At 38.4% G+C, this 22,531-nt stretch overlaps 1 protein-coding gene across 15 annotated transcripts in view; it reads right to left on the bottom strand.

The window, feature by feature from the left end:
- PAM (peptidylglycine alpha-amidating monooxygenase) overlaps positions 1–22,531 on the bottom strand; it is a 338,792-nt gene that overhangs the window by 182,279 nt on the left and 133,982 nt on the right. For all 15 annotated transcript variants that reach the window (XM_064274462.1, XM_064274460.1, XM_023547920.2 and 12 more), the window contains 2 exons: positions 3,133–3,601; positions 2,024–2,144 (listed from right to left, as the gene is read on the bottom strand). In XM_064274462.1, the coding sequence (XP_064130532.1) occupies positions 2,024–2,144; positions 3,133–3,221 (210 nt within the window). In that variant the 5' untranslated portion in view covers positions 3,222–3,601. The remainder of the gene's footprint in view (positions 1–2,023; positions 2,145–3,132; positions 3,602–22,531) is intronic.

Raw genomic sequence — 22,531 nt, 5'->3', positions numbered from 1 at the left:
GCCAGAGTAGACAGCTCCTAGGAGCCACATGGTTTCAGGGATGGAATAAGGAGGAACTGTATGCTGGGAAGCAATCAGCAAATGTCCACCGCATGAGGCAAAGCTGAATACAGATAGTGCAAAATGAAAAGTGGTAATTTCACCAATGCATGTTCTTTTTCCAGGGAGTTATTTTGATAATTATAAGATTATAAATATGAATAAATATATCCGATTTTATGGAAATGGAGTACCTCTGCATTTTCTTAATAATGAATCCCTTTAGAAACTCTTTTTGAGAATACTGACTCCAACATGATTAACTATTGTTATGACTGTTAAATAATTTAAATGCTATTATTGTTAAATAATGAAAAGAAAAAAGTAACAATACTAATGATCTGCACCAAATGACTATTTGACAAAATAAGGATATTCCTGGGGGAACCCAAAACCAAAAATTCATTGCCATTGTGTCAGTTCCAACTCACAGCCGCCCTATAGGACAGAGAAGAACTGTCCCACAGGGTTTCCAAGGCTATAACCTTTATGGAAGCAGACTGCCACATCTATCTCCTGTAGAGGGGCTGGTGGATTTGAACCACTGAACTTTTGGTTAGCAGCTGAGCACTTTGACCACTGCAGCAGCAGGGCTCCTCTCCTGGGGCAAAGATATACTTAAAGACCAACTAGTGAATTTTTTAAAAAAGAATATAAACTCAGGATTGACTCAACAGCAACTAACAACAATATAAACTCAGTTTAAGCAAATACATATTAAAAAAAAAAAAAAGAAGAGGAGACCAGAAGAGGCATATCGTACAAGTGAGCAACTGTCTTTCTTCTCTCCTACTCCCAATCTCATCACACCTCTTTTTGCTAAATACTAAACAAGGAGTTTATGAAATTACAGGCCAGGATGTTAACAACTGAAAGTATAAAAAAGTTAACTGCATGGTTGTTTGGGGGTGGTGAGGTGAGGGTCATTTTTACAGTGATAGTTATTTGTAGATAATTAGATCATACAGTCTTCAAGTAAATGAATGTCTATTCTTAGTCCCAACCACCCCCCCCAAAAAAAAAAAACAGTGTGCTTTCTAGAGTTTCTGAATATTAATGTCAAAGAAATTCTCTCCCAGAAGAATACTCTTATTTTCTTAATACTAAAAAAAAAAAAAAAAAAATGTTATCTGCAACAATGAGTCATCAGCCACTGCAGCTCCACAATATCCAGGCCTTTCCCTGGCTCTGCAGCTCTTCAAAGGGAGAAGACTATCTTCTAATGACATACATAAATCCTCCTGCACTGCATGGCTGCGAAGCATAATTAATTCTGGTCTTTGTATGCTTAATGAAACACCTTGCACATATGATAGCAGTGGGTTTGAGCTTCTTGTGTGTACCTAAAACTGGAAAAGAAAAGCCCTAGCTTTTCCCCAGTTCTTCCCTAGTTCTACCTAAAATGCTCTTGAGTCCCATTTGTATGAGCTCTCCCACTGTTTCTTCAAAATATACATCTTATAACGAGCAAGACATGCTAAAGAAAAGTCACAACCACCTGTGTGAACAGTTTTCTTAACTTTTTAAAGTGTGGAACGCTTTGTTTTTCAAATTCTTGGCAGTGAACCACTTGTTTTTACTTCCCAACTTGTGGCTTCCAGAGAAAGTAATTTAAAGGAAGAAATTCTCTTAGATATAGCTTGCTCAATATCATTGCCTTTTATTAGAATAGTTTTGCATAGTTTAGTACATACTTACATGCTGCATTACAGAGGATATCACTCCACTGAGAATCTCAAGAAGTAAATTTTTTAAGTTCCATTTCATAGCACAAATGCAATATGAGCAAAATTAAAAAACAAAAATTAACTGAATGATTTACCTTGACCTCGTCTTTATTCAATTATTTTAGCCCTACCTGAGCAGTCTTGAAAGCAAATGCCTACTTTTAAAGACGTTACTACTGCTATAAATGCAGTTTCCTTGATTTAATTATAAAATGTATATAGAACAAATGAATAATGAAATACAGAGTGCCTCTCACCTGTTTAGGTGTAACCCCAGGCATGCGAATATCCAATGCAAAATCTGATGAATCAATCGGAATTACTGGTCTGGAGGTACCAAGACATTCATTGGGAAACGATCTGGTAGTTTCTTTAAACCTTAAAAAGGAAGACAAATTCAATATCCTTGAGCATAATGGAATCTTACCATGAGAAGGAAAGAAAGGAAATTCTATGATCTTAAGACTAAAGATTATTGATTGAAACCTGAAGAAAACCCCACAGATATGTTGATCATACAGTGGTCTAAAACACACTCAGAACTGCACTTTTCTAAGTTCTTTAGTCCAAGAACAATATATACTGAATTGGTAAACAAAATATAATCAAAACAGGCAAGTGGGCTACATTTAAACCTCAATTCAATAAAAATTCTTAAAAAAATATTTTCGCTACTAGTGAATGAAGACATAGTGTTAATCAATTAGAAATGATTACAGATGTGCCCATTTCCTAATGGTAGAAATGTTAATCGTAACTCTGTAAAAAAATCTGTAATGATTTTATGAATATTACTAGTGAGAAACGACCCCCCCCCCAGGAAAAAGAAAGAAAAACAATAAAATTGCCAGGCAGAGTTGTATGAAGGGAAAAAGGGCTGCAATGTGAATTACAAATGTACAAGACCATAAATATTTAATATGGTAATTATGGGGAGTGTGTATACAGCTCAATGTTTTCTTGTGAGCTATTACAGTCCATGATGTTTCTCCCCACCACTGATCTGTCTTGATGTTTCTTTCTTCAAGCTGTTATAAACAAGAAGGCATTCATGTCTAAACGACTGGGTTGCAGCTTCTGAAATATCTCCCCAAGAGAGAGTGATTAGTATTGGAAATCACAACTTCTAATTGGAGTTTTGAATGCCAGGGCAGCCCGGCTACAATAAAAAAAAAAAAAATACAGTGGGCTTATTCTATAAGGGGGACTTTACAATAAGTTGCTGTGCTAAAATTCCAAGTGGTTTCAGCAAAGTAAATCAACCTCGTGTATTTCTCCAACACGCAAGAAGTGATTACATTTCTAAACAGCATGCACAGAAAACACCCAAACGACATTTCATCTGTTAAAAAAAAAAGACACCCACCTCTTAAAGACAGAAAGGGGGCTTCTGTAACCCAAACAGCTGCTTTGTAAAACAAGGAGAACTAGCAGGCTAAGAGCGCGGCCAGCCATGACCACGCCGCTCCGGCCCCGCCGGGAGAGGAGCGGGCAGCGCGGCGCGGGCTGGGCCGGCGGTCGGGCAGCGGTGCCGCCAGCAGCCGCTACTTCATGGCCCGGGCGCGGCGGGCGTCCTGCGGCGGCCACACACCATCTGTCTGCGAGAGCGGCGAGCAGGACCAAGCGAGGTGTCTAGATCAGGAGCCACAGGCAGAAACCCGTGAGAAGGCGGCACTTTTGTCCAGTCCACAAGCGGAAGCTTTCCTCTCTCCAAAGCTGCTTTTTTTTTTTTTTTGCCCTGGTGTTGGGGCTAGACGTGTGGGTTCCTTATCACTCCGGAATGACAGGGACTGTGAGGGATATCACACGAACCCGCGTCAGTCATCATTCAGAACCTGCAAAAATAGAAGCAGATAATGGATGACTAACACATTACAGCATTTGTCCTCGGCAAATCCCGGTTGAGGTTTTTTAATACATCAGTAGTTTCACAAGCTTGAGCCCAAGCCGGGTGAAAATGCCGGTCTGTTGATCTTCCTCCCCCACGACCAGCCTCCAAAATTTCACAAATCTCATTGCCCCTAATGCTTTTTGCTCTTTCTTCCTCCCTCACACTCACTCTCCCGTTCTGTTTTCCCACTTCTTCCCCCTTTCCCCTCACATCCACCCCAAGCTCTGCTCTGTATTTCTTTTTCTTACTTCATTTATCATTCTCTTCTATCACTAAAAATGCATTTAATACGTCTGCTGAATGTAAACAAAGTTATTCACACAAATGACAGGCTAAGGCATACGGGAAGGAAGAAAAAAAAAAACGAAGAGAGGAAGACAAAGCACTTGGGTACAATAGTAATCAGATAGAAAACGACTTAGAGAACAAAGGCATGTTTATACACACACATGCATCACGGAGCTACAGATCTAAGAAGTAACCCCTCACCCCCCGAACTTACAGTGATCATCAGGAGAGTGATTGCTTAAGTGCTCAGAATTATTTTAGGCAAACAAGCAAAATATCCACAGTTAACAGGGTACTGTATATGGAACATAAATGCCCATTTAGAAACCCTGCATGTGATACACAAAGTAACACTTTCTTGCTCATAAGGCATGCATCCCAGAAGAAATTATTTCTTAAATAAAGTTTGGAAATCTATAACAGAATGAGAAACAGTAGAGGGCATCAACCGCTGGCCCCAAACTGGATTTTATCTCTAAAAGATATGATCAAGAATTTCGTATTAATATAAATAAAAGGCCATCCAGAACTAGTGTAACATCTCAACATTTTATGAAGAAGACTCAACTAGGCTAAAATTCAAAATATGCATATTTTGACTTTAAAGGCTGTTTTTATTATATTTCAGATTATGTATCATGTTTGTAAATTGGAGTTAGAAGGCATTATTTAAAAACGTATCATTTACAGTATGAAAAATAACTCAAAGAAAAGAGATTTCTTCAAGTTTTTAGTCAGTATTTATAAATATCACTGGGGAATCCCCCAAAAATCCATTTACCAAGTAAATTTACAATCAAATAGCAGGAGGAAAAAAATCAGTAAGTTCACACAGAAGAGCTCCAAAATAACACATGATTCTCTAAGTTAGCCTCTTGAAATACTAAGGCTACTAGAAAAAACTCAAAACAAAAAAGTACTGACTAACCTCCAATTAAATGAGAAGCCTTCATGGTCAGGTGCTTTCTAGAAGAAATATACTGTATACCAAGTATAAATAAAACGCGATTGAATATTCAACCAATCCAAGAGTGCTGGAGGCTCACCAGCACCCAAGTTCTACAGCTAATTTACATAAGCAATGACATTTTTAAAAGACTGATAATATTTGTTTGAACTTTCTCTCTGGCTTGCTGTTTTAGCTTTTAGCAACAACAAAAAAAAAGCTTCAGTTTTGTCCTTATCCTGTGGATAATGGAAAGAGAACTCCTTGTGGGGAAGAGAAAGAATTGGCCTGAAGGCTATGCTATTGCCTCTGCCAGCAACAAAGCATAATCCTGTCAAATGACAATACTTGATATTCCCCAAGCTTTTTTTTTTTAATATATCTGAAGGGATTATATTTTATTATTTAATGCAGAACAGGATCCCAGGACAGTCCTTCTTCCAGTTGGCAAGGAGAATTGATATTTAATATAAACACTTGAAAACAAAATTCAGTGTTAAAATTCTCTAACAAGAACACACTCTAGCCTTTGAACAAAATTCCACTTATCTTTGATTAATTTTATTTATCTTTGAAGTTCCTAAACCATCTACTAACAGAAAAGGGAATTTAAATCGTAGATGGAAGTGAAGTTGATTTTTTCCACCATGAAGAGAACAAAAGGTCTTACAGAAATGAAAGCTGATTATTGGTCTTTAAATTGCTTCTGGTTCTTGATACCTTGTAAAGACAACATACAAATTATGAGAAAAAAAAAAAAACTTGCCTAACCATTTATTTTACAATTTCCTGATAACTGTGGAATATATAATATTCAAATGTTACTTTTCTTTACTTACGATTTTAAAAACTCAAAATATATTTTCCTGAGATCATTCATTCACTCGTGCAAGAAAAAAAAAAAGGCAAACACTTATTTTATACTATGTACAAGGTGTTGTAATACATGCTGGGATTTTACAAGGTTAAAAAAAAAACTAAAAGAGAATACAGTGGGTTAAAGAAATCAGGACTTTATACAATTTATACAATCATGAGAAGCTCGCAGGACCGGGCAGCGTTTTGTTCTGTTGTACATAGGGCCACTATGAGACGGAACCAACTCGACGGCACCTAATAACAACAATGTTTAGAATGTAGTATTCCTATAAGAGGATTCAGGGAATTCTGAGGAAGGAAAGATCGTTTTAACCTTCATAAGAAGGATTTAAAAAAAAAAAACAGAGTGAGAAAGGCGAAAGCAGGCTTCGACGGAAGAGGCGGCTACTGAGTGGCGTCATGGAGGATGGTTTGGGTTTTCACTCTGCGAGCTGGACAGTGAGCGCCCCAGACGAACGGAACAGCAAGGCCAAAGGAGCCCAAGGGGGCAGCAGAGGTTTCGTTTGAAGAACAAGTAATAAAGGCTCTGCCTTCAAGATTCAAGATGCAGATCCAGACTTAATATTTTATTTGTAATACAAGGCAAATATTCTGCTTACATATCCGTAAGTGCTGCGGGTAAGAATAATTTATAGCTTATGCCCAAAACCGAAACCAAACCCAGTAACGTCAAGTGCATTCCGACTCAAATAGCGACCCTATAGTACAGAGTAGAACTGCCCCATAGAGTTTCCAAGGAGCGCCTGGCAGATTCCAACTGCCGACCCTTTGGTTAGCAGCCGCAGCACTTAACCACTAGGCCGCCAGGGTTTCCAATAGGAAATCAGGTAAAAAAAATTTGATTAATTACAAAAGCTGAAAAACTGCATTCCTTTCATAAAGAACAAGATAGGTCTATTTTTATAGGTAAGGCCATATTTTATGACTTTTTTCTTTTTCTCTAATTTTTAAAAAATTCTAAATAATCTCAAACTTATATAAATGTTGCACGTACAAAATAACTTTTTTCCTTCACCATTTGAAACTAAACTGCTGACCTAATGCCTTATCACACCTGAATGTGTTTTTACTAAATAATGTATATTTACTAAAAACAAGTACATTCTCATACATAATCACATACACCCATCAAAGTCAAAATAATCACACTGACACATTAAAACAAACAAAAAAACCAAACCAGTTGCACCCCAGTCAATTCCAACTCACCAACCCTATAGGACAGAGAACTGCTCCATAGGATTTCCAAGGATCCCCTGATGCATTCGAACTGCCAACCTTTTGATTAGCGGCCGAAACTCTTTTTTTTTTTATGATTTTTATTGTGCTTTCAGTGGTAGGTTTACAAATCAGGTCAGTCTCTCACACAAAAACCCATATACACCTTGCTACACATTCCCAATTACTCTCCCCCTAATGAGACAGCCTGCTCTCTCCTTTCACTCTCTCTTTTTTCGTGTCCATATCGCCCCTCTAGCCTCTCATCTCCCCTCCGGACAGGAAATGCCAAGAAAGTCTCAAGTGTCGACCTGATCCAATAAGCTAACTCCTTACCACCATCCCGCTCCAACCCATTGTCCAGTCCAATCCATGTCTGAAGACTTGGCTTCGGGAATGGTTCCTGTCCTGGGCCAACAGAAGGTCTGGGGGCCATGACCACCGGGGCCCTTCCAGTACGGGTCAGATCATTAAGTCTGATCTTTTTATGAGAATTTGGGGCCTGCATCCCACTGCTCCCCTGCTCCCTCAGGGGTTCTCTGTTGTGTTCCCTGGCAGGGCACTCATCCGTTGTAGCCGGGCACCATCTAGTTCTTCTGGTCTCAGGATGATATAGTCGCTGGTTCATGTGGCCCTTTCTGTCTCTTGGGCTCGTAATTGCCTTGTGTCCTTGGTGTTCTTCATTCTCCTTTGATCCAAGTGAGTTAAGACCAACTGATGCATCTTAGGTGGCTGCTTACGAGTGTTTAAAACCATAGACGCCACTCTTCAAAGTAAGATGCAGAATGTTTTCTTAATACATTTTATTATGCCAATAGACTTAGATGACCCCTGAAATCATGGTCCCCAAACCCCTGCCCCTGCTATGCTAGCCTTCGAAACATTCAGTTTATTCAGGAAACTGCTTTGCTTTTGGTTTAGTCCAGTTGTGCTGACCTCCCCTGTATTGTGTGTTCTCTTTCCCTTCACCTAAAGTAGTTCCTATCTACCAATTAATTAGTGAATACCGTTCTCCCACCCGCCATCCTCTCATAACCACGAAAGAATGCTTTCTTCTCAGATTAAACTATTTCTTAACTTCTTAAAATAGTGGTCTTATACAATATTTGTCCTTTTGCAACTAGTTTCACTCAGCATAATGCCTTCCAGGTTCCTCCATGTTATGAAATGTTTCACAGATACATCACTGTTCTTTATCGACACGTAGTATTCCATTGTGTGAATATACCATGATTTATTTATCCATTCATCCGTTGATGGGTGCCTTGGTTGCTTCCATCTTTTTGCTATTGTAAACAGTGCTGCAGTAAACATGGACGTGCATATATCTGTTCGAGTAAAGGTTCATTTCTCTAGGATTTATTCCAAGGAGTGGGATTGCTGAATCCTATGGTAGTTGTATTTCTAGCTTTTTAAGGAAGCGCCAAAGAGATTTCCAAAGTGGCTGTACCATTTGACATTCCCACCAGCAGTGTATAAGTGTTCCAATCTCTCCACAGCCTCTCCAACATTTGTTATTTTGCGTTTTTTCGATTAATGCCAGCCTTGTTAGAGTAAGATGAAATCTCATTGTAGTTTTGATCTGCATTTCTCTAATGGCTAATGATCACGAGCATTTCCTCATATATCTGTTACCTACCTGAATATCTTCCTTAGTGAAGTGTCTATTCAAATCTTTTGTCCATTTTTTAATAGGATTATTTCTCTTTTTGTAGCTGAGTTTTTGCACTATCATGTGGATTTTAGAAATAAGATGCTGATCGGAAATGTCATAGCTAAAAACTTTTTCCCAGTCTGTAGGTAGTCATTTTATTCTTTTGATGAAGTCTTTGAATGAGCATAGGTGTTTGATTTTTAGGAGCTCCCAGTTATCTAGCTTTCTTCCACATTCTTTATAATGTTTTGTATACTGTTTATGCCATGTATTCGGGCTCCTAACGTCATCCCTATTTTTTCTTCCATGATCTTTATTGTTTTAGATTTTATATTTAGGTCTTTGATCCATTTTGAGCTCGTTTTTGTGCGTGGAGTGAGGTATGGGTGTTGTTTCATTTTTTTTACAGATGGATATCCAGTTATGCCAGCACCATTTGTTAAAAAGACTGTCTTTTCCCCATTTAACTGTTTTGGGGCCTTTGTTAAATATCAACTGCTCCTATGTGGATGGATTTATGTCTGGGTTCTCAATTCTGTTCCATTGGTCCATGTATCTGTTGTTGTACCAGTACCAGGCTGTTTTGACTACTGTGGCGGTATAATAGTTTCTAAAATCAGGTAAAGTAAGGCCTCCCACTTTGTTCTTCTTTTTCAGTAATTGCCTTATTTATCCAGGGCCTCTTTCCCTTCCATATGAAGTAGGTGATTTGTTTCTCCACCTCATTTAAGAATGTCTTTGGGATTTGGATCAGAATTGCATTAAATGTATAGATAGCTTTTGGTAGAACAGACTTTTTTATAATCTTAAGTCTTTCTATCCATGAGCAAGGTACGTTTTTACACTTAGGTAAGTCTCTTTTGGTTTCTTGCAGAAGTGTACTGTAGTTTACTTTGTATAAGTCTTTTACATCTCTGGTAAGATTTATTCCTAAGTATTTTATCTTCTTGGGGGCTACTATAAACGGCATTGATTTGGTGATTTCCTCTTCAATGTTCTTTTTGTTGGTGTAGAGGACCCCAACTGATTTTTGTATGTTTATCTTGTATCCCGATACTCTGCTGAACTCTTCTATTAGTTTTAGTAGTTTTCTGGAGGATTCCTTAGGGTTTTCTGTGTATAAGATCATGTCATCTACAAATAGAGATACTTTGACTTCTTCCTTGCCAATCTGGATGCCCTTTATTTCCTTATCTAGCCTAATTGCTCCGGCTAGGACTTCTAGCACAATGTTGAATAAGAGTGCTAATAAAGGGCATCCTTGTCTGGTTCCCGATCTCAATGGGAATGTTTTCTGGCTCTCTCCATTTAGGGTGATGTTGGCTGTTGGCTCTGTATAAATGCCCTTTATTATGTTGAGGAATTTTCCTCCTATTCCTATTTTGCTGAGAGTTTTTATCATGAATGAGTGTTGAACTTTGTCAAATGCCTTTTCTGCATCAATAGATAAAATGTGATTCTTATCTTTTGTTTTATGTGGTGGATTACGTTAAATGTTTTCTTATGTTGAACCATCCCTGCATACCTGGTTTGAATCCCACTTGGTCATGGTGAATTGTTTTTTTGACATGTTATTGAATTCTATTGGCTAGAATTTTGTTGAGGATTTTTGCATCTAAGCTCACGAGGGATATAGGTCTGTAATTTTTTCTTGGGGTGTCTTTACCTGGTTTTGGTATCAAGGATATGGTGGATTCATAGAATGAGTTTGGTAGTATTCCGTCCTTTTCTATGCTCTGAAATACCTTTAGTAGTAATGGTGAACTCTGCGGTTAAGCTGTCCGGACCAGGGCTTTTTCTTGTTGGGAGTTTTTTGATTACCTTTTCAATCTCTTCTTTTGTTACAGGTCTATTTAGTTGTTCTACCTCTGTTTGTCTTAGTTTAGTTAGGTAGTGTGTTTCTAGGAATTCATCCATTTCTTCTAGGTTTTCAAATTTGTTCAAGTATAGTTTTTCATAGTAATCTGATATGATTCTTTTAATTTCAGTTGGGTCTGTTGTAATATCGCCCATCTCATTTCTTATTTGGGTTATTTGCTTTCTCTCCTGTTTTTCTTTTGTCAGTTTGGCCAGTGGTTTATCAATTTTGTTGTTTTTCAAAAAACCAGCTTTTGGTCTTGTTAATTCTTTCAATTGTTTTTCTGTTTTCTATTTCACTTAGTTCAGCTCTAATTTTTATTATTTGTGTTCTTCTGATGCCCATGGGTTTCTTTTTTTACTCTCTATTTGTTCAAGTTGTAGGGATAATTCTTTGATTTTGGCCCTTTCTTCTTTTTGGGTGTGTGCATTTATTGATATAAACTGGCCTCTGAGCACGGCTTTTGCTATGTCCCAAAGGTTCTGATAGGAAGTGTTTTCATTCTCATTGGATTCTAGGAATTTCTTTATTCCATCCTTCATGTCTTCTATGACCCAGTCTTTTTTGAGCAGGGTATTGTTCAGTTTTCAAGTGTTTGATTTCTTTTCTTTGCTTTGCCTGTAATTGATTTCTACTTTTATGGCCTTATGGTCAAAGATGCTTTGTAATATTTCAATGTTTTGGATTCTGCTAAGGCTTGCTTTGTGACCCAATATGTGGTCTATTCTAGAGAATGTTCCATGTGCACTAGAAAAGAAAGTATACTTGGTTGCTCTTGGGTGGAGTGTTCTGTATATGTCTATGAGGTCAAGTTAGTTGATTGTGGCATTTTGATTGTGGCATTTAGATATTCCGTGTCTTTATTGAGCTTCTTTCTGGATGTCCTGTCCTTCACAGAAAGTGGTGTGTTGAAGTCTCCTCCTATTATTGTGGAGCTGTCTATCTCACTTTTCAATGCTGATAGAGTTTGTTTTATGTATCTTGCAGCCCTGTCATTGGGTGCATAAATACTTAATATGGTTATATCTTCTTGGTGTATTGTCCCTTTAATTATATAGTGTCCTTCCTTATCCTTTCTGATGGATTTAACTTTAAAGTTTATTTTGTCAGAAATTAATATTGCCACTCCTGGTCTTTTTTGATTGTTGTTTGCTTGATATGTTTTTTTCCATCCTTTGAGTTTTAGTTTGTGTCTCTAAGGCGTGTCTCCTGTAAGTAGCACATAGACAGATTTGTTTTTTTAATCCATTCTGCCTCTCTCTGTCTCTTTATTGGTGCATTTATTCCATTTAAATTCAGGGTAATTATGGATAGGTATGAATTTAGTGCTATCATTTTGATGTCTTTTTTTGTGTGTTGCTGACAGTTTTTTTTTCCCACTTAATTTTATGTGCTGAGTAGATTATATATCGTCCTTTCCTCATATTCCTTGTTGTTGATTTTGTTTTTGCTGAGTCTCTATTTTTTTCTTGTATTTAATTTTGATGAGTAGAATAGCTTGTCTCCTTTGTGGTTACCTTATTATTTACCCCTATTTTTCTAAATTTAAACCTAACTTTTATTTCTCTGTATCACCGTATCTTCCTCTCCATATATGATTACATTTTTTAGTCCCTCTATTATTCTAATGCTGTCTTCTTTTAATAATAACATCGCTGTTATCCTGTTTTGAGCTTTTTTTTTTTATAATCTTGCTTTGTTTTTTGGATTTCCCTGTCTGGGTTGACTTCTCGTTGCTCTGCCCAGTGTTCTAGTCTTGGGTTGACCCCTGATATTATTGATTTTCTAACCAAAGAACTCCCTTTAGTATTTCTTGTAGTTTTGGTTTGGTTTTTACGAATTCCCTCAACTTGTGTTTATCTGGAAATGTCTTAATTTCACCTTCATATTTAAGAGACAGTTTTGCTGGATATATGATTCTTGGCAGGCAATCTTTTTCCTTCAATTTTTTTAAATATGTCATCCCATTGCCTTCTTGCCTGCATAGTTTCTGCCGAGTAATCTGAGCTTATTCTCATTGGCTTTCCTTTGTAGGTGACTTTTCGTTTATCCCTCACTGCTCTTATAATTCTCTCTTTATCTTTGGTTTTGGCAAGTTTGATTATAATATGTCTTGGTAACTTTCTTTTAACATCTACCTTATGTGGAGTTCGATGAGCATCTTGGATAGATATCTTCTCATCTTTCACAATATCAGGAAAGTTTTCTGCCAACAAATCTTCAACAATTCTCTTGTATTTTCTGTTATCCCTCCCTGTTCTGGTACTCCAATCACTCATAGGTTATTTCTCTGATAAAGTTCCATATGATTCTTAAGGTTTCTTCATTTTTTAAAATTCTTTTATGTCACCTTTGTTCAAATATATTACTGCCTCATGATTTATTTTCAAGTTCAGAAATTCTAGTTTCTACTTGCTCAATTCTGCTCCTCTGACTTTCTACTGAGTTTTCTATTTCTGTAATTTTATTGTTAATCTTCTGAACTTCTGATTGGTGCCTGTCTATGGATTTTTCTAGCTTATTAAACTTTTCATTATGTTCCTGAATAATCTTTCTAATTTCTTCAGTTGCTTTATCTATGTGTTCCTTGGCTTGTTCTGCATATTGTCTCATTTCCTTCCTGATGTCTTGAAGGGTTCTGTATATTAAACTTTTGTATTCTGTATCTGGTAATTCAAGGAATGCACTTTCACCTACAAGATCCCTGGATTGTTTGTTTTGAGAGCCTGTTGAGGTGATCAGTGTCTGTTTCTTTATGTGACTTGATACTGACTCTTGTCAACGAGCCATCTGTAAGTTATTGTATTAGTTTATGCTTGCTTACTGTGTTGTAGCTTCTTGCTTTGTTTTGTTTTGGTGTACCCCTATGGGTGGCTTGAGTGACCTAGCTTGATTATTTTCACCTTTGGAGCTCTGGTATCCTGTCCCCAGCTGGCTAGAGCTGTTATCAGGTGTATCAGTCTAGGAGTCCATTCAGTTTTTTTGTATGAATCCAGCTCAGGTTTCCAGGTAGCTGATCATCAAGTGTTTGGCACAGGCTCTGTCCTACAGTCTTAACAGGGGCAGGGGTGATTGGCATATATACCGTTATCTGATTGCAGTAGGGGGTCATGCTCTGAACAAGGCAAGGGGCTGAGAACCAACCCCGAGTGTCTCTGAGGAAAGTGTATCCCTGTTCCCTTGAGTGTGCAGGTGGGTGGGTCCTGCAGAGGAACCATGGGCACCTAAAGTTTTTGGTTGTAAGAACTCGGAGGTACTAGTTATCTTTGGACCCCTGTTGCGGGTGGCTGGATGACCTGAGTGGAGCTGCCAGTCCTTAGGTCCCTGATGTGGGTAGGTGAGGACCTTGTTTAATAGGCAAAGCAATGTCAAACATCAAACATCCACCTCTCCACTGCACAGCTGAAATGGTTGGAGTCTGCCAACAGGGGCCTATTCTCCCGAAATAGGCCCACACAGGTCCATGCAGAAGAGAAAGTTGCTCAAAATCCATGGACGGTTTATGCTTGGACAGGAGCTGCTTCTGTCCTGAGCTCCCCTGGTTAGTAAAAAAAAAAAAAAGTGGAGCTAGCAAATTATCTTTTCCCCCAGATGCAAATTTTTTCCTTTCCAAAGGCTGGGAGGATGGCTCTAGGTGCTCAACAGGGCCTATCTCAGGCCCAGGGAATTCTGCCGCTAAAGCTGGTTTGCGGGTGGGGAGGTGCGTTAAAATGTACGCAAATACTTAGCTTTTGCCGAGAGTGCCGTTCTCCTCAGGTTCCAGAGGTCTGATTCGGCTGTGTGGCTGGCTGCTTCTCCCTAAGGAAACTGCAGCTGAATGCTAGTAGCAGCCCGCCGCTGCCGCTGCCGCTGCCGCTGCCGCTGCCGCTGCCGCTGCCGCTGCCGCTGCCGCTGCCGCTGCCGCTGCCGCTGCCGCTGCTCTGGGAATGGTGCCTGAGGGTCCCCCCTGATTCAGGTCCGGTAACTCCTCTCTGCTTCTGAATGGTCTCTTCCTCCTCCCCCGGCCCCTCGGTTTGTTTTCTAAGTTTGCCTTTGAAGCTCAGGGCTCCCAGCTTGTCACAAATATACTTGTTTCACTTGTTTTCTCACGTCTTTGTTGTAAAGAGGGCTCGCCGGAAGCGTCCGTCTATCCCGCCATCTTGCCTCCGCCTCCTAGCAGCCGTAACTCTTCACCACTATGCCATCAGGGTTTCCACTGACACATTTCAATTCTAAACTTCCAAACCCTGGCAACTGCCCCAATAATGTTCTCTGTGGCAATTCAGTTCAGAAAAAATGCATTGTATGTAAAGTTGTTAATTATCTGGTCTCCTTCAGTCTGGGACAATTCCTCAGGCTTCCCTTGATTTTTATGACCTTTACTCCTCTGAAGATTACAGTCCAGTTACTTTGTAGAATGTCCCTCATTTGGTGTTTGTTTTACGTTTCATCAGGATTAGATTCAGGTTATGTGTCTCTGGCAGGAATATCATGACAGTGACGCTGTGTTCTTCTCAATGCATCCGTTATGTCTATCTGCTGCGATCAAAGTAACCCAAAACTTAACAGTCTAAAACAATAAACATTATCTCCATCAGTTTGTAGGCTACATGAGTGTCTTCACAATATAGGCAGCTGACTTATCCTAGAGTGAGCAATATCTTTGATGACCTAGCATCAGAAGTCACATACCACTATTTCCATAATATCTTATTGGTTACACAGGTCAGAGCTCAACTTGGGAGAAGACTACCCAAGGGTATGAATATCAGGAGGTAGGATCATCTTGGTGGATACTACAGTATCTTATGAGTGGCACACAATTATGATTTGTCTTGTTACTGATGATGTTAATTTTGATCATTTTATTAAGATGGTATCTTCCAGGTTTTTCTACTCCAAAGCTACTATTTTCTCCTTTGTAAGTAATCTTTTTTTGTATGTGTAGAGACATTCTTTTTGACTTTGTAAACATTCTGTTTCTCATCACACTGAATTTATTCATTAATTGTTTATATTATAATGGACTCATTTTCTTAGTATATTCAAAGGGTTACCCTCTGTTACTAATGTTAATTATTTTGACATTCAAACTGTCTCAATTTTGGTCCTTTTAAGCCAGTTTTTGTATCCTTTTGACATGACTTCAATATTCTTTGAGCACTTCCTTGATTTTTGCCCCCTCCATGATCTGGGCTCCCAAATCCTATTTCAGGCCTTTCTCTCTGTGCTCTTTATTCCACTTAGCCTTTCTTAGTCTACACCGGGGTGCTTACATATGTGAATGCTCTCCTCATCCTGTTTGTGCTGACACCTATGCCATGTACCCCTCCTGAACACCTACCTTGCTCTGCCCCACCTAATGCCTTTGGTGAACTATTAAAGAAGGAAAGAGGAAGACAATTTCTAAAAGGCAAATTACAGAACAGTGCAAGAACTGTTGTTGTTAGCTGCTATTGAGTCCTCCCTTGACTTCTGGGGATTCCATGCACAAGAGAACGAAATAACTGCCTGGTCCTTTGCCATCCCCATGATCTGTTTGTTGGCTGTGGATTGGGTTGTTGTGGCCCACAGGGTTTTCACTGGCTGATTTTCAGAAGGAGATCACCAGCCAAAGCTGTAATTCTGTTTATATTTAAAAAAAAAAAAAAAAAACCTACGCCATTTTTTCCATATGCATTTAAAAATCTGAATCAAAATAACTCAACTATTATATTTCCAATCATTTTCTATAGGGATGAATGGAAAAATAAGAGGTACTTTCAACTTCTACTTATATGCTTCTTAAGTCTTTTAATTTTCACAAGCTTATATTACTTTTTTAATCAAAAGAAAATAAGGGTATTTATGTTTTAAAATATCTTATTGAATGTGGTTCTATAGATATCAATCTTAACTTCTATCTATGAGAAACGATTGTGAAGATGGCACAGGACTGGGCAGTGTTTCATTCTATTGTACATAGGGTTGCTATGAGTAGGAAATGACTGGATGGTACCTAATAACAGCATCTATGAGTTAGGTGATGTTTTCAAAAATGAAAAGTTCCCCTTCTTTCACTTAGCAAGAATTTCACAAATTATGTTTTATGGGGGTTATATAGCTATAACGCAGAGTTGCTTAATCTCATCACTATGACATTTAACAAGTTCATCAATGTTGACATTTTGGGCTGGATAACTCTTTGCTGTGGGGGGCTGTCCTATGCGTGGTGGGAAGTTAGCAGCACTCAAGGCCTCTACCCAAGAGATGCCAGCAGCAGCCTCTTCCATCATGGCAGCCAAAAATGTCTCCAGACATTGTCAAATATCCCCTTGAGGATAAAATCACTCCCCACAGGAGAACCACTGTTATAATGTGGTTCACTATAATGAAACAATTTATATTTCAAATGTGATGTCATTTCTTTCAAATACATACACGAGATGTAAATGGCTAAAATAAAAAGTCCTCGTAAATATGGAACTTCTAAAGATTGGGAAAATAATATCATTACATCAAGTAACACGTATTGACTCACATGCCAAACACTTTAGACTAAAGTACTCTATGCATATTATCCAACTGAATACCTAAAATTTTGAGCCATTTTATAGGTGAAAGATCTTAGGCTTAGAAAAACTAACTACCTTGCTCTGGTCGCACAGTGGTAGAACCAGGATTTAAATTCTGGACAGCTGACTCCAGAATCTGTGCTCTTAACCCATACTCTTGAACATAAAAGAGACCCTCCGCATTCACAGAGGATGTTTTCCCCAAGTATAACAAAGAAGGAAATTCTTCAAACATCATTTTACAGTAAAATAATAATAACTTATGTTTACTGAGCAATTACCTTGTGCTAGGCACTGCAATATGCACTTCAATATACATTAGCTCATCTGAATCCTGATGGTAACTCTAAGAAATTTGTACAATTACCATCCATCTTACTGAGTTGGAAACCAGGACACAGAGAGATTAGGCAACTTGCCCAGGGTACACAGCCAGGATGAAAACACAGGTAATATGACACCACATCTCAAGCTTTTAACTACTCAGCTATACAATGGAACCTCATCTTTTTTTTTCCAATCATATACCATTATTATTATTAAGTGCCATAGAGTTGATTTTTGACCCATAGCAACCTTATGTGACAGAGTGTAACTGCACCATAGGGTTTCCTAGGCTGTAACCTTTAGAGTAGAAACCCTGGTGGCTCAATGGTTAAAAATTATGGCTGCTAATAAAAAAAAAAAAAAAAAAAATTTTTTTTTTTTTTTTAAGCAATAGGTTGGCAGTTCAAATCCACTAGGTGCTCCTTGGAAATTCTATGGGGTAGTTCTACTCTGTCTTATAGTGTCGCTTTGAGTCGGAATTGACTCGCTGGCAGTGGGTTTGGTTCTTTGGTTCTGAATCTTTAGAGTAGCAGATTGTCAGGTCTTTTCTCCCGCAGAGCTGCTGCGTGGGTTAGAACCACCAACCTTTCAGTTAGCAGCTGGGGACTTAACCATTGTGCCACCAGGGCTCTTTATTCATATACTGTTATTGATGTTGTATGATGCCAAGTCAATTCTGACTCACAGTGACCCTGTATGACAGAGTAGAACGGCCCCATAGCATTTACTAGGCTGTAATTTTTACGGGGGCAGGTGGTTAGGTCTTTTTTGTCACTGGTCTGTTGGGTTGAAACGGCTGACTTCTTGGTTAACAGTCCAGTGTTTCACCATTACACCACCAGGGCTCCTTATTCATATGTATGCTAGAAAGCCTTAACATTTCCTCTACAATCTTAGAAACATGACTCGGTTAACTCAGAAGGGACAAACTGAAGGTCCTGACTATGGGTCAAATTGATCCAAAAGTAGGTTTGGCCTGTAAGAGTTTTTCCCAACTCCTCTTCCTGTATTTAAATTCTGAGTGAGCATTTCAAAATGAAAAGACTTTACATCAAATCCAGATTTTCCACATCTCTTGAAGATCTCTAAAACCTGGCATCATCACGCCTACATTTCCACGTGACAAGAATTAGCTGAGCCAAGTAGTGTCTCCCATTTTAGAAAGAGCCAGCAATCTGTGGAGCACCACAGTCCCCCCTTTCTCTATTTACTCCCAGGCCTTGAGGCTAAGAATAGTTATTTTAACTGCCATTCAGCACTTAGTTTGTATAGTTGTTTGTTCTTTTTTATTTTTTTAAACCTGCTCAGCTTTGCACATTAACATTGCCAACTGATGCCCTTGAAGTCATTTGTGTTTTGATCCTCAGGTACACTCTTTCTTTATGTAGGAAAGTAAACTTTGCCCTGTGTATAGCAGGGTTTGCCATACCAGACATAGTAAGTTTCCTCTTTTTTTTAAGACTCTTTCCATTAGCAAGACCCACCAAATTGAACAGCGTTTTGTACATGTGGATTTGTTTGGGGCTCAACTTCTCTAACATGTAGCCATTACGAAGTATCCTTCCCTTGCAAGTCAAAATTGGCTGGATCGCTATTAGAATATATACATTAAAAAATCTCAGAGGTACCATTCAGCATATGATTCTACTGCAATAAGCACTTGCCAACAGTAACAAATTTTATTTTATTTTATTTTTGCTCTCCTTGATCAGTACCAGACACACTTTAAATATGTCCATTAGTCATCAAATTGCTCAGTCCTGTAAATACTTCCACGGGGAAAATAACAAGAGTCATTATTCTTAATTAAATTTCTCAGCTTTGACTAATACAAATGTTACTTCATAACACATGTATCTAAATTTGGTGCTAGCATATTTTACTGTAAGATAAAACAGATCCCTGTGTTCCAAACAGCCCACATCTTTCACCTCTAAGGACTGCAATGGGAAGTTCTCAAGAGACAAGTGAACTGCATAGGAAAGCATTAACCATTGCTGATGATGTCAGAGAGGTAAAACGGCTCCTTTGAATTCTACTCATTTGCCCATCAGGTATCTTATTTATTTATAAGTTCAGAATGTCACACAGAATTTAGTTTCAGAAGAGCACAAAGGACTTCTGCAGCCATCCCTTCCTTCCTTCCTTCTTTAAACATTCTTGTTGGGTGGGGCAATAGGACCTCAGTCTTGTTTTGCAGAGCCTTTTAGTGAAGTGGAGAGCCTCGGTGGTTTCTGCCATAACTCACGGACCAAGTCAGACAAGAACCTAGACTTACAGACAAGTTCCACAATACACCATTCAGGAATTAATAAACTCTCTTCTACCTCTTCAGTGAGGTTTTTTAGGAGCTGTCTGAAACCAACAAATTTTGTCCTGACAAAATTTCAAATGCCTGTTTGCTTTTGCCAATAAAGTGTGAACCCCACTGACTGGGTATTTAAAGGACACACTGATCTAGTTATTTAAAGATCTTTTGCATTAACCTTTTGTAATGCTCTTCTGTGGGTCTTTGAGTTATACCCCTCTGTTTTTAAGGGGCAGCTGGTGTAGAATGGAGGAAGGGAAGGAGAGATACAGGTATTTAGGTGCAAATTTTTCATGCCAGGCACTGGGCTTTGATGGGTTTGGGTCAAACACAGGGGATCTGCTTTAACTTCTGTTTTTCTTATAATCAACCAAAACATTTTTTATGAGATGTCATCTTTCATTGTGAATTTTGTTCCCCTGTTTATGATTATGCATCCTTAGCCATTGTTATCCCAGGATCATTTTGGTATTTATTGTATTAAACAACTTACAATGAATTCTGAGGCAGGAGCTATTAACCAAACCTGGCTCAGATCCAGAATATGTAGTTACAAAATAAGTATTATTTTTCTTAATAAAGGAGCCCTGGTGGCATGGTGATTAAAGAGCTCAGCTGCTAACTCAAAGGTTGGTGGTTCGAACCCACCAGCTGCTCCATGGGACAAAGTTGTGGCAGTCTGCTTTGGTAAAGATTTACAGCCTGGGAAGCCCTATGGGGCTGTTCTACTCTATCCTATAGGCTTGCTATAAGATCCATTTTATCCTGTAGGGCTGCTATGAGTTCTACTCTATCCTATAGAGTCGTTATGAGTCAGAATTGGCTCAACAGCAGTGGGTTTGGGTTTTTTTGTTTGTTTGTTCACTTAATAAGGAAAAATCTATAGGAAATGTCTAGATTATTATTCAACATTATCTTTTGCTTCTTGTGCTACTCACACAGAACTGTTTTCTCCCACAGCAGAGGCATATTTTCAAACGATTCTCATATTTTCCATTTCAAATGTTCAAATCTTTACAATAAAATGCCTATAAACACACCCCCTTCTATAACAGAAGTTTTGCTATCTTGTCTTCAAGCCTTTCAGCTGTATAATTACAGTACTTAAAGTGAAATCTATAATCATATAATGCTATTATATAATTGGAAAACTCATGGGAATTTTTTCTTAAAGATCATGAAAGAACATCAAAACATTCTCTCCTTTATATAATTCTGCTTGATTGGGTTTATAATAACCTAGGGGGAATCTACAAAATGTACACTACGCACTGCCCTTTCAATCTGTCTCAACTATATAATTTGAAGGCCATTAACAAAAGGAAGACAGTTGCTTAAAAACATTCTAATGTCTTTTATTTTAGGGTATAGAAGCTACAATAAAATTTAATGTAATCGTAAGAAGACCATTTGAATTTTTAAATATGCAATTCACCATTACAAGAAGTACAATGTGCTCAAATGGCTTATATTGAGATATTTAATTTCTAGTCTACAATAATAATAGTTTTCTTTGATCAGTGTTTCCAAATTCCCCATGAACTATCAATGAAGAGCTAAATTATTCTTCTGGCTGAAAAGGATCAAAGCATTGTTATGTTTGTTAGAATTCTTTGATATTGCTGCACAAACAGTTGGTGAATTTATTTCATTGCTATGAAACTGTTTCTTGGTGTCTCGAGCTTAGGAAGAAGTGGTTTCTTTTAACAAGGGGCTACTGAGTGGCTTGCTCTTTCCCAATTTTTAATCTTCCTTATGAGGCTTCCCATAGTGATTTGTAATATATCCCAGAACTGAAAAGGAGAACCAAAACAAGTGGAGCCCCATGATCCTCCAGGCCTGAGAGAGCACACGGGGCATGGCCCTAGCAGTATCACACCAAGGAAGTGAAGCTCAAGCACAACCAGTTGATCATATTTGCCTTCTCTCTAATTATTGAAGTCATATGCCCTAATCATGGTTTATATCTTAACTAAAACTTGAGTTGTTAAGTCACAGAAAAAATGTGAAATAGCTTGTGTTTCCCAATTTTAACCAAAATAAAAAGACCCACAAGTCAGTATGGCCTGGTAAATTGTTCCCATCTTTGAAGTATGAAAATCCCTTTTTAAAACCACATTTCATGGATGTATACATTATAATAATAATACTATTAATTATTAAAATAATATTGAACACTAGGGAGGAGAAATGGGGAAGGCAAGTCACTAACTAGACAATAGATAAGTGGTAACTTTGGTGACAGGTGAGATAGTACACAATACTGGGAAAGTCGACACAACTTGACCAATGTAAGGTCATGGAAGCTTCATAGATACATCCAAACTCCCCAAAGGACCAAATTACTGGGCTGAGGGCTAAGGACTATGGTCTCGGGGTGCATCTTACTGAATTGGCATGACATAGTTTATAAAGAAAATGTTCGACATCCTACTTTGGTGAGTAGTGTCTGGAGCAAGGGAAAATTAAGAAAATCAAAGACATAAGGGAAAGATTAGTTCAAATGAATGATGGACCACAAGTACTACCGCCTCCACCAGACTGAGTCCAGCACAACTAGATGGTGCCCGGTTACCACCACCAACTGCTCTGACAGGGATCACAATAGAGGGTCCAGACAGAGCTGGAGAAAAATATAGAACAAAAGTCTAACTCACAAAAAAAGACCAGATTTACCGGTCTGACCAGGACTAGAGAAACCTCAAGAGTATGACCCTTGACACCCTTTTAACTCAGTACTGAAGTTACTCCTGAGGTTCACCCTTCAGCCAAATATTAGAGAGGCCCATAAAACAAAACTAGACTAAATGGGCACACCAGCCCAGGGGCAAGGACAAGAAGGCAGGAGAGGACAGGAAAGCTG

This window comes from Loxodonta africana, chromosome 2, assembly GCF_030014295.1.
Source record: "Loxodonta africana isolate mLoxAfr1 chromosome 2, mLoxAfr1.hap2, whole genome shotgun sequence".
NCBI lineage: Eukaryota > Metazoa > Chordata > Mammalia > Proboscidea > Elephantidae > Loxodonta > Loxodonta africana.
The sequence above is the reverse complement of the archived record's forward strand: the minus strand, read 5'-3'. Positions and strand labels throughout refer to the sequence as shown.